This window comes from Sciurus vulgaris (genome assembly GCF_902686455.1).
Source record: "Sciurus vulgaris genome assembly, chromosome: 4".
Lineage (NCBI taxonomy): Eukaryota > Metazoa > Chordata > Mammalia > Rodentia > Sciuridae > Sciurus > Sciurus vulgaris.
The window spans coordinates 67,840,117-67,852,279 of NC_136464.1; the positions used below are offsets into that span (position 1 = coordinate 67,840,117).

The 12,163-nt window shown below is 36.6% G+C and overlaps 1 protein-coding gene across 2 annotated transcripts in view; it reads right to left on the reverse strand.

The window, feature by feature from the left end:
* Positions 1-12,163, reverse strand: part of PHYHIPL (phytanoyl-CoA 2-hydroxylase interacting protein like) — a 133,171-nt gene that overhangs the window by 56,486 nt on the left and 64,522 nt on the right. Inside the window, exon 1 of one of the 2 annotated variants that reach the window (XM_079138155.1) lies at positions 4,436-4,762. The exons of the other annotated variant lie outside the window; for it this stretch is intronic. Coding sequence (XP_078994281.1) covers positions 4,436-4,541 — 106 coding nt within the window. The 5' untranslated portion in view covers positions 4,542-4,762. Of the gene's footprint in view, positions 1-4,435; positions 4,763-12,163 lie in introns of those variants that run through there. 2 annotated transcript variants of the gene reach the window in all.

Consider the following 12,163-nt stretch of genomic DNA (forward strand, 5'->3'; position numbering starts at 1 on the left):
TGGACAACAGATCAAGTTGCCAGTTTTAATACTTATGACACATCAGTCATTCTACCACTGGAGGGAGTCTGGCCACATATCCTTTGATGTGACTTTTACTTTAGTAACTTCTTGGTCTTCCTGCAGAATGAATGAGAATCCCTCCAAGTATATAAATTGGTTTAACATAATTCTGATGGGTTTCAATTTTTTGTTTCTTTGTGTTTTTATTTTATTTGTGTTTTTTCCATATTCGCTAATGAGAATTTATAGCATCTTCATAGTCATACCTGAGTAAAAGAAATGGATGCAAAGGTCATAAGACCTAGCATATATCTATCCTTAGAAAAACTATAAAGAAAATTACTGAAAAGGAAGACAAAGAAGGGCTCTGATACAAACACCTACTCAAAGCAGGTATCAAGGTCACAAGGCACATGAAAAGCAGCAAAAAGATTTGAACTAGAAGCTGAAAACAGATTTTAGACTAAGGCTGACAAAGATATTATTGATGGGATGGTAAAATAAAAGCAAGGGATAAGACTATTGTAACTGTTATTTTTAAATTTACAGTTCTTTTAAAATCCAGAATTTAGCTTGCATTAATTACTCATGAAGTAGATTTCCTAACTAAACAATATACAACTGAAATAATTATGAAAAACAACAAAGACCTAAACATTAGCACAAAAAAAAAAAAAAAAAGAGATAAAGCAGTAGTTTAACTCAAGAACAACTGTGGAGAACAATATTTGTATGCTACATACTTCACTTTATTCTTTCAACAATTCTTTAAAACTGATGTTAAATGACATTATTATGCCTACTTTATGTGAAAAAGGTTAAGTAACTTGCCTAAGGTTGCACAGCTATCAAGTCAATATTCTAACCAAAGTCATCTATTTATGGTATTACACACACCCACACCCACACACACACACACCCATTGCATGTCAGTGAGACTGAGTAATTACTTTATTGTAATAACAATATTAAAGAGTTAGGAGTACTTTTCATAGATGCTTGTTTCAAAAAAGTTGAGGATTATCTAACAGGGCACTGTGCTTCCCAGCATGTGGATTAGTTTGTTTCCAGTCCAAATTTGTTTAATTCACACATCCATGAGCATAAATAATGAAGTTCAACAGATTTATAATTTAAATAGATATGATAAAGTCCACATTTAAAGAAATCTATTTTTTAAACATACAAAAGGGAGAGAAAACTGGGTATTTTTCTCAATAGAACTACTGTTAGAGACAAAAAGGGAAATCTGTCAGCTTCTGTGTAATTTCTTTAAAATGTGTTCCCAACAGGTCAATGAGCATCTTAAATTCCAACAAGAAAAAACAAACTAAAAATGAGTTCCCATATTGCTGATGTAACCAAGTGAAAAATTATTTTTCCTTCCATTTTTTGAGAAGTCATAATGAAATTAAATCATGTTTGCAACCTGAGTATACTTCAGCACAGCAGAAATGGAAAAACCAACAAAACCTCATATTTACAATACAGGAACCCCTCGATCTACAGTGCATCTTCCAAAGATTTCCTAATGCTAATCTATCCACAATCCTCATTTTGAACTTCAAGTTACTTCACACCTGGGCAGGGACCAAGTACTAGCAACCAAAGCATACATGCATAAGAAAGACTATCCATAATGTGTATATTTCTGTGTGTTTGTGTGTTTATAAGAATCTTCTTGCTTAATTAAAAATCCAATTGCATTACCACTTTAATTTATATTCTTTCAAGACTACTGCATATTTTTAGAAGGTAGGGGAAAACCATTGTGAATTGATGCTAATAATGTAAATATCAATGTGTAGTAAAGTAGGCAAGTAACAAACCATAAAATGGGAGAGCCAAGGGAACATTTAGAGAGACGTAAAGTTATGTTCCTGAGATGCTATAGCTTTTAGTTCATACAATATGCAAAACATTATAAAATTTAAACATGTATGAGTGGAGAGGGGAAAGAAATGTACATTTAACAATCATACTATACTTTCAACTTATATATTATTCTATTTTTAAGGAATTAATGTTTCATTTTTCATTATCAAATTAACAGTGGAGTAAAATGAGAAAAGAATGAACAAATCTATTTCTATGTTCATAAGTTATGAAAATATAGCTCTTATGTACTTAAGCACATAAATATATCTTCTGCTACATACTTCCCTTTCTACACTATATAGTTATAGAAGTAAAAGAAGCAGAGCTGAGAGGGAGGAAAGTTAATGAAGCAAAAGGAACAAATCCTACCAAGCTGAAAATTTTTCAGTATAAAGTGTTGCTAAATAAGGTCTGTTTGACAAATTTAATGCAACACTTTATAAACTATTTTGTATAAATAACTACATTATCCCCTCTAAATTATTCCCATCAAGCCAACTTAATATTTTTGTAATTGATATATAAGGTAGAATCATAAAGAAAAAAATTAGCCATTTAACAACCACCTACACTAGTCATTCCAATTTTTTGTAAATCTAGTAGTTAGTTCTTTGTACTAATTGGTATAAGCTATTTTACCTACTGAAGCCCAATTAGTCTGTATTAAATCAATCAGAGGTCTACAAATAGTAATTTTCAGATACTGCTTATTGCCAACATCGCCAATTAAATGTTACAGATTTTGCTCATTTTGCAAAATTTACAATGGAACAGAAACAGCTACAAAATGTTACCAGAACAAAATAGCTACTATTCTAAAAGAGACCACAATAAATGTAGCATTAATTTTTGTACTCTACATTAACTCTGTAAACTTCGTTTTAAAAGCCTCTAAACTTTATTTTCCCTAATATCTTTGAAACATGATGAATTCACTTTAAATATTGAGATTACTGGGACCTGAGGAACAATGAATTACCCACTTCCAACTACTGACATCTACTTTTTATTTGCTTCTTCATTTCCTCTGAAAACACTTTAATAAAAATATTCACAATTTAAAATGGTAACATTACAAAATCACTTGGTGAAAGTATAAATTAAAACTCAAATGACTTTCTATGTGGTATATTTAAAATAACCTTTAGTCAAATCATGCAAGCTTATACATGGCATTCCAAAAAGACTTTTTAAATGTCCTACATATGTACACTTAACCATCTATGAATAAAGAAAGTATAAGCAGCCTTGTTAAGAATACTTATTTATACTACACCTGTTTCAGAAATTATTCAGTGTCATTGGTTTCAAAGAGTTTGAATTTTGGTTTCAAAATTAGTAAATATTAACAGAAGTAAATTAAACTTTGATGCTTGTTTAACCTAAGTATACCAAACAGCAACACCAAAACAAAGTTATTACCATTTAAATGACTTTGCAAACAAGATTTCTGCTCCCTATCTGGCCTATATTGATAAATCTTATGGCCTTATTGTGACCATATTAGTATCTCTACATAACTTTGGTTTAAAATTGTTTACAAGCATTAGCTCTCTATATAAGTTAAATTCGTTTATAGTCAGAAGTATTCGGGGTCCTCTTGACAACATGCAATTGGTTTTCTGTTGTCAGATGTAGAATTTTACAATTGTTTGGCCAACCAATTACTAATCAGATGACTTCTTTACAAATGAAGTTTTATTCCACATTACTGTAAAAGCACTGACTCTCCAACTAATCCAACTAACACAGACGCCCCATAACCCACACCGCACACAGTACTAGTTTATCCCTTTAACGCTCAATTTCCTTCTTTCGGAGACTGCCAACTTTAACAATAGAATAAACAATACAATATCGGCACACAATGGTGCGTCGCTGGCACATTTTCTGAATCACAGCAGCTATATTAAGCCAATTCCTTTACAGATATTTGACAAGAGAATCACAGCCCTGAACCCTGAAGCCAGTGCCTGTCCTTGGTGCTGAAGTGCTCGGGATTTCCAACCCAGGCCACCCCCTGCCGCTTCACTAAAAAACACGGGGTCATGCTCATCTCAGTTTGAGAGGATAAAAGGACTTAATTTCGGGAGTCTTAAGATGGGAGGTTTAAAAAGCATTGTCTGATAAGTTTCTAGGCAGGGAATGCTAACTAGTGTGTGCGTGCGTGGTGGAAGTGGGTGATAGAAACCCCCAAAGGGCATTTCCCCTCCGTGCCAAGAGACCCGGGAAATCCGGACTGCGGCAAAGATCGGAAACGCCTGGTCCGGGCAGGAGCCGCGGGCGCCAACGGCGCCCTCCCCAGGCCAGGCAGGCGAAGGCGGCGACCCAACCGTGGACGAGGTTGACTTTCCGCGCCAAGACACAAGCCCCGGGGTCCTTTTGTGTCTGGGTTGAGAGGGGAAGAAGAGGATCTCGCACCTGTATTTATTGGCACCCTGGGGGACAACAAAAGACGCTGCCGCCCGAGCGGGCGGCGTCGACGGGGCCCGGGCGGCCGCAGCGCCTTGGAGCGGGCTCGGCCCCCTCTCCTCTGGGTCCCGACCGCTCTTACCGTCCCGGTCGCACAGCTGAATGGCCTCCAGGCTAAGGTTTTTGATCACCTCCTCACAGGGGCTGGTGGGGCTGTTGAGGGCATGATCCAGGCGCGGCACCTCCATTTTTCCAACCCCTTCTCAAGCCCGCCTGCTTCGTATCCAGGCTCTCTCTCGGCGGGCCGGGAGGGTCAGAGGGGCGGGAAAGGGAAGGTAGTGGCGAAGCGGGGAGGAGGTCTGACACACGGCGCCAAGGGGCCGAGGCTGAGCCGCCGGGCGGGAGAACCGCGGCCGAGGCGATGGCTGTGGCAGAAGCTCCAGGGAATGTGCGGCTGACAGACTGAGCGGGACCCGGCGCGAGGGCGGAAGGCGCGCGCTCTCGGCGGGGAGGGGACGAGACGCACCGGGAACGTGAGGAAGAGACCGCGCGCGCGTGCGGGAGGACGCGCCCACCTGCTGGCGCGCGACGCCTCCTCCCCCGCCCTTACGCGCGCACGCGCCCCCGGCTGCCCTTGCGCCGCGGCCCCAGCAACCTCGGCGACGGTCGAAGGAGCACTGGAACGTCGGGCACCTGGGGGCGCCGCTCTTCGCGTGCTGCGCTCGCCTCGCTTCCACTCCTAGCGGTGGTGGCTTGCTGTTTTCTCTCTTCTCACGGTGTCAGGCGAGCTGGTGTTGGCACCAAGGCGTCTACTTGGGGAGGTGAGGGCGAGCAGGTTGGTTGTTTATCATGGTTTGGAAAAACAAGGGCCCAGACTCTGTATGGAGTATTGGAGCCAGCGGGCTGCGTTGGGGTCTGCTGGCTACCCACACCGGGCTAAGCCAGACAAATCTTAGAAACAGCTGCAGCAGTGTGAGAAATTAGCGGGTTACCTAAGGAGTGTGGGGATATAGGGACAGCATTTTGGTCACCCTAAGGGTGACGAGATAAGAAGATGCCAGCTAGCCTGCAGAAAAGATTGCAGACGTGCTTCAGGGCGACATCCATTTCCCAGCCTATAGGGGAAAGATACTTAAGTGTCTTTCTTTTGTCCAAATAAATATTAAATGCTCTTTTTGGATTAGGCATTGTTCTGGACGCTAATGGGGCTGCGGGGACAGCATCTGCACTTATGTATGGAAGGAACCTTTGCTACCATAGAAAATGAAGATTGACGTGTGCTTCCTCAAGTTACCTTAAACTTATATGCCCATTGTTTTTAATAGCATTTAAAATTCTTCAGTGCACTTAGTAAATACACAGATGTTTTATAAAAATGAATAAGTCACAGCCTATTGGCCTCTTCCCTTTTGCTATTTTGAAATAGTATTTAGTTTTTTTGCTATCTTGGAATCAAAAAGTGACACCTGACCCCGTTTTTGTAGTGGGTGGTTGTTGGAAATTAATTTAATTTCCTTTTAATTGATTTTCCAATTTCAAACATAAATGTTAACCAATGAGAAATAATTTACATATAGATTGCTATATGCTACCCTTTCTAGTCACATCTATTTAGCCATGACGCCACTAAATCTAGTTAATTGAAGTCTCATAAAATGGAAGGACCGGCCTGTGAAAAAACTTGGCACAGTTGCAGGTTGATAAAGTCTGCGAAAGGTAGTTGGATATGGTAAAGTGAAACGCCCTCTTTATAAACTTAGGTATTAATGAAGATGGATCTCCTTTTTAAAGTTTGAAAAAAATACTGTATTATGGTAGGGGTGTCCCTGAGGAAGGGGTAAATTATTACCTGTCAAAAGATATGACAAGACAATACTTAATTTGAATTTCTTGTATTCAAAAGTCTAGCTCTGAAGAATTAGAAACAGATAGCCTAACCAAAATGGGTTTATCCTTCAGAGTATTCTCAAAAAGAACTGTAAACTGGGATAATAATTTACTGATTTACAACTGAGAAATATAACATGCATATAGGTAGGACTATAACTCTTAGAGATATTTGTTAATCACCTACTATGTCCAGGACAATATCTAGGTGTGGAAATGTGGAGTTCAAATCTATCAGGAAAGAGAGAGATTTTAAAAGGTAAAGAGTGACAGATGTGAAGAAAGAAGTATGGGAACTTTTGCAAATGCATGCAGGGGTTACAACCCAGTCTGAATTGTCATGGAAAACTAAAATAATTTTATCTTAAGGAAATGATATATTATTAAAAGACTTGAAATAGGAAATTAGCACAATTGCATTTGTAGGCTAGAATTTTGTATAATCAGGATAGGGTTACTCCTTTGAAAGTTATTAATGTGACTTTCTGAGACCTATTCCATACAAGGCACATTTCTAGGTAGGATTAATACAAAAGAAGATGGAATGAGATAATGCACATAAACTCTATGAACTGTAAAGTACATTATAAAATTAGGATATTATGGGACACTAAGAACCTCTTGAAGAAAGGATAGCTGGTCAATTTTACAATACAAAGTTCTGGAAGTATGTTTAGTAACTTAAAACACTGAGAACTTCTGTATTTATTATAACTTTATGGTTTTTTGTGTTGAGGCTTTTAAAACAGGAGCATGTTCAACATATATAAATCAATGAATGCGATGCACCACGTTAACATAATGATAGATAAAACCATATAATTATCTCAGTAAATACAGAAAAAGCATTCAGAAACATAATGGCACACATCTGTCATCTCAGCAACTGGGAAAACTGAGGTAAGAGTATTGCAAATTCAAGACCAGCCCCAGCAACTTTATGAGAACCTATCTCAAAAAATAATAAGGGCTGGGGGTGTAGCTCAGTGGTAAAGTGCCACTGAGTTCAATCCCCAGTATAAAAGAAAAAAAGAACATTAAATATTCAACATACTTTCATGACAAAATCTTCAACAAATTAGGTATAGAATAAATGTACCTGAATATAATAAAGGCCATATTGGACAAGCCCATAGCTAGTATTTGAAGTCAAAATTATAGGTGATTGGGTGAATTGAGGAAATGGAAGCCAGTTTGGATCCTGGAAGTTGGAGACCACCCCTGGGAGATTGGAATGTCATTGTCTCCAGAGCCCCTTGATCACCAAGTTTACCTGCCTATACTATCCCTCTCAAAAGGTTGCAGCAGGAAATTGCTCATTAATGCCCCCTGGGCTGTTACCTGCCTGAATCACTCCTTTTTGCCCTTTCTGTTTCTCATCTTTTTGCCATCTCACCATTATCTCCTGGGCCTAGTCACATAGGCAGGAAGGAGAGATAAGGGGGGAGAGAGCAGGAGAACAAAGGAAACTTTAGTCTATAAAAGATGCAGGGTGCTCTCACTTTTTGGGATACCAGAATACCAGCCATGGTCCCCTGCTTCCTCCCAGAAGAAGTCCGTGTTACTACCTTTAAATAAAACCTGGTTCATATGCTTGCCTTGGCATCCTTCTTTAATGTTCAAACTGCAACATTTGCGGAAACAGAACTTGTCACCGATAACCAGCAGTATCAATTTCATACTCAACAGTGAAAACTTGAAATATTTAAATCAGGAACTAGACAAGATTCACACTACTTCTATTCACCAGATTACTGGAAGTCTTAACCAGAAGAATTAGGTAAGAAGAATAATTAGGCAAGAAAAACAAAAGGCATTCAAATTGGAAAGGAAGATGTTAAATTATCTGTTTATATATGACATGATCTTTTGTATTAAAAGCCCTAAAGATTCCACCAAAAATAAATTAGAACAAGAAGAAATGCACACAAAAAAATCTTAGAATAAATTGAGTAAAGTTGTAGGATATAAAATCAAACTACAAAGTCAGTTGTGTTTCTATAAACTAATAATGAAACATCCATAAAAGAAATCAAGGAAACAATCCTATATCCTTAATAGCATCAGAAAAAATAAAATACTTAGGAATAAATGGAACCAGGGAAGTAAAATATCTGTATGATGAAAACTGAATGAAAGAAACTGTAGAAGCCACAGATGTTCATAGATTGGAAAATTAGTGGTGTTAAATTTTCTACACTAACCAATGTTATCTACAAATTCAGATAATCCCTATGAAAATTTTAATATTGTTTTTCATAGAAGTTGAAAACAAATTTAACCTCATTAGAAACCACACACACATACACACACACACACACACACACACAAACACACAATACCAAAGAACTAAAGTAATCTTGAGCAAGAACAAAACTGGGAGTTATCAGATTTCCTGATTTCAAATTATATTAAAAAGCTATAGTAACAATGTGGTAGTTGCATAAAATGGACACATGGACCAAAGAAATAGAAAACAGAGTTGAGATATAAACTCTTATCTCCAGTCAACTTATTTTCTACAAAAGTGTCAAGAATACACAATGGGAAAATAATAGACTCATCAATAAATGGTGTGGGAAAACTTTATATCCAAATAAAAAGAAAATGAATTTGGATCTTATACCATACACAAAAATCAAAGTGATTAAGGACTTAAATTTAAGACTCGAAGCCAAAATCTCTTAGAAGAAAACATGGAAGAAAAGCTGCTTGACATAGATTTTAGCAATGATTTTGTTTTTTTTGGTTTGACACCAAAAGCACAGGCAACCAAAGAAAAAATGAACAAGTGAGACTACCTCAAACTAAGAAGTGTCTGCACGTAAAGGAAATAGTCAACAAAATGAAAAGACAGAATGGGAGAAAATATTAACCATATATTCAAAAAGGAGCTAATATCCAAAACATATAAGAAACTCATGCAACTCAATAGCAAAATACACATAACCCAATTAAAATATGGGCAAAGGACCTGAAAAGAATTTTCCAAAGAAGACATACAAATTGCCAACAAATATATGAAAAGATGTTCAGTATTAATTTTAGGGATATAAAACCACAATGAGATATCACCTAATGTCTGTTTGAATGACTTATCAAAAATTCAAAAGATAACAAGTTCTAGCAAGAATATAGAGAAAAGGAAAACCTTGTTGGTGGGAATATAAATTGGTGCTGTCACTGTGGAAAACAGTATGGAGGTTCCTCAAAACATTAGAAATAGAACTACAAAATGATCCAACAATTCTGTTGGGTATATGCCCAAAGGAAATTAAATCATAGAGATATCTGCACTCCCATTTCAGCAGCATTTTTCACAATAGCCAAAATGTGGAAACAACCTAAAACCTGTTGGTAGATGAATGGAAAAGGAAAATATGATACTTATATACACACACTAGACTATTATTCAGCCTTTACAAAGTAGATAATCACGTTTGAATCAACATGGCTAGCTCTTAATGACTATTATACTACATAAAATAAGCCAGACCTAAAAAGTTAACTGCTACATGATATCACTTTTAAGTGAAATCTAAAATAAAAGTCAAACTTAGAGTGGTTTTCTCTAGATTAAATCTGTCCAAATACTGCAGCTCCATCTCAAGGTTATGATGTCCTTGTTGTCCTCTGAGTGTACTTTAAAATTTCATATTTTCTTCTTAGAATACAATGTTCAAAATTTATAAACACATAATAGTGTTGTCTGATAACTATAGTTCTATAGCTATCTGAACTATAGAACATACAAGTAAGTACTTTTAAGTAAATCCAGTTTATTCACATTAAAAAAGTTCTTTAGTTTTTTCATTATATGGCTATTCATATGCATAAAGTCCTTCACAAAAACTTTTATTATTCCACACAATAGTCTTCTTGAAGTTTTGTATTTCTCAGCTGAAAAAAAAATTCTTACAGGTTTCATTTTTACAAATCATAGATCATATTAAAGGTAATTATGCATAGCATATAAAAAGGAAATAGCTGCAGTGTAGGTACATTTTATGTAGTCTTTTGGTTACTGTATGATCTCTAAAACTTTTAAATCAGGACATGTCATAAAGCTTTATAATAAGATTCTCTATTTATAAGCATCATATAACCACAAAGTATCTGTGGTTTCAAACATTTGTGGGACAGATCATGAGCTAATCGTCCATGGTGTGGAAGGTGTTGACAGTCCATGAAATGTAACAAAGTCTTATTTCAGATATTCACAGAGCAAACCTGACAGCCTTGTATGGATTTAGTTGATGCTTCAGTAGTGATAAAGGAGATTATTTCTTTGCTCTCTCATGTGATACTTCACTTATGATAGCACAGTACTACATCGCATTTAATTTTTCCTCCACAAAAAAATGTTGTGCATCTAAAACAGTGATTTGATTTTTTAAGACATCACAAAACTTAACATAACCAAAGACTAAATCTATAGCAATACTATGTGGACCGTCTACAAAAACGGTCCAAGTACTCCAAGAAATCTGATACAAAATTGTCCATCATCTTGCAAAATTGAGTATTACAGGCCAACCAAACATATTTAGTTTGTTCTTGCCACATAAATGCATTACTATAGTCTATTGCCCTGGTTTCTGTTCAGTATTATTTCACTGTCTTACATTCATGAATCAATCATTTCTTTCTAGATCATTTTCTTTTTTCTTGTTTTTCTCACAGTCAAATGCCCTTTTGGATGGCAGGGAAGAAAAGAGAACAAAACAAAGCAGGTATTATACTCAATAGAACTTAAGGGCCCTTAGTGGTAAACTTACCTATTTCTCTTTTAAAGTTTTCTTTATACATGTGAGCCCAAACAAATGTCATTTTAGGGTATGTATCCGTATATATTCAATCAAATAAATCTGTCTACGTCACATGAACAAATCAAACAACTAATTTGTTTTGTACCTATTTACATTTTCACTATTATGTATGATTATAATGCATGTATACATTTTTAAAAGAAAAATAAAATAATACATTTTCAGTTCTTGTTGAAACTATACATGAACTTTTTAGAACAACTCATGATGACTTTGTCCTTTGCCTTCCTTCAATGGGAGCTGAAGCTGTGAATCTACAGTAGTAGATGGTACAAATGTTACTATTCTCACCTATGGTTCAGCAGCAAAATCAATACTGGCCATAACCTATGATTAACTTCCTTTTCCTGCCATTTCACAGGAAGGCTTAATTTAGATATGTTAAGTTTCTGTTTCAAGGCTCTTGTCTTTTCTTTCTCTGAAGGCCTCAATGCCTTTGTGAAGACAGTGGTTTCTAAATGAAGTAAAAGGGTAAACTTGTGAAACTTTGTTTTGTATCTGAATTATAATTTAAAGCTTTCAGTTTCCTCCTTGACCAGATCTGTTTACTTTTCCTCATTTCTTCAGCTCCCCAGACTACAAAGACAGCTAAAGCTAAATAAGTTAAATTCTCTCATTCTTTCCCTCTCCCTCTCATCCTCTCTCTCACTTTCTCTCCTCGTCCCCTATGGCAATGGCCTATGGACAGTGAGTAGTGGACAGTGAGGTTTGCCTTAAAGGCTAGAATCAACAAATGTAAACTCCATTGGTTTAATACACTTTTAACAGAGAATGTTAGTGCTTCCTATAGTAAGGCACTAAGTGCTAGGATACAGAGAAGTATAAGACATTTATTCAGAAAGTGAACTTACTCAGGAAGAAATAAAAGTCTGCTTGGCGTCAACCACCATCAGCCGCACACAAATTATCTGCTTTTCATGATTTGGTATACACTACAAACATATCTGGGTCAAGAACAGACAGTGACAGTTTTCTGGCATACCAATATCTAGACTAAAAATATATAAAATCATGGTACCTTCATTCTAGTCCACTCTACTATTTCATTTCAATGTTGTTTCTCTTATAATGGTACTAATATTTTGAACTCTGCATAGAAAACATGTGCTTTGGAGGAGAAGGGTTTAGAGGAGAAGGGTAAATTGGGAAAGAAT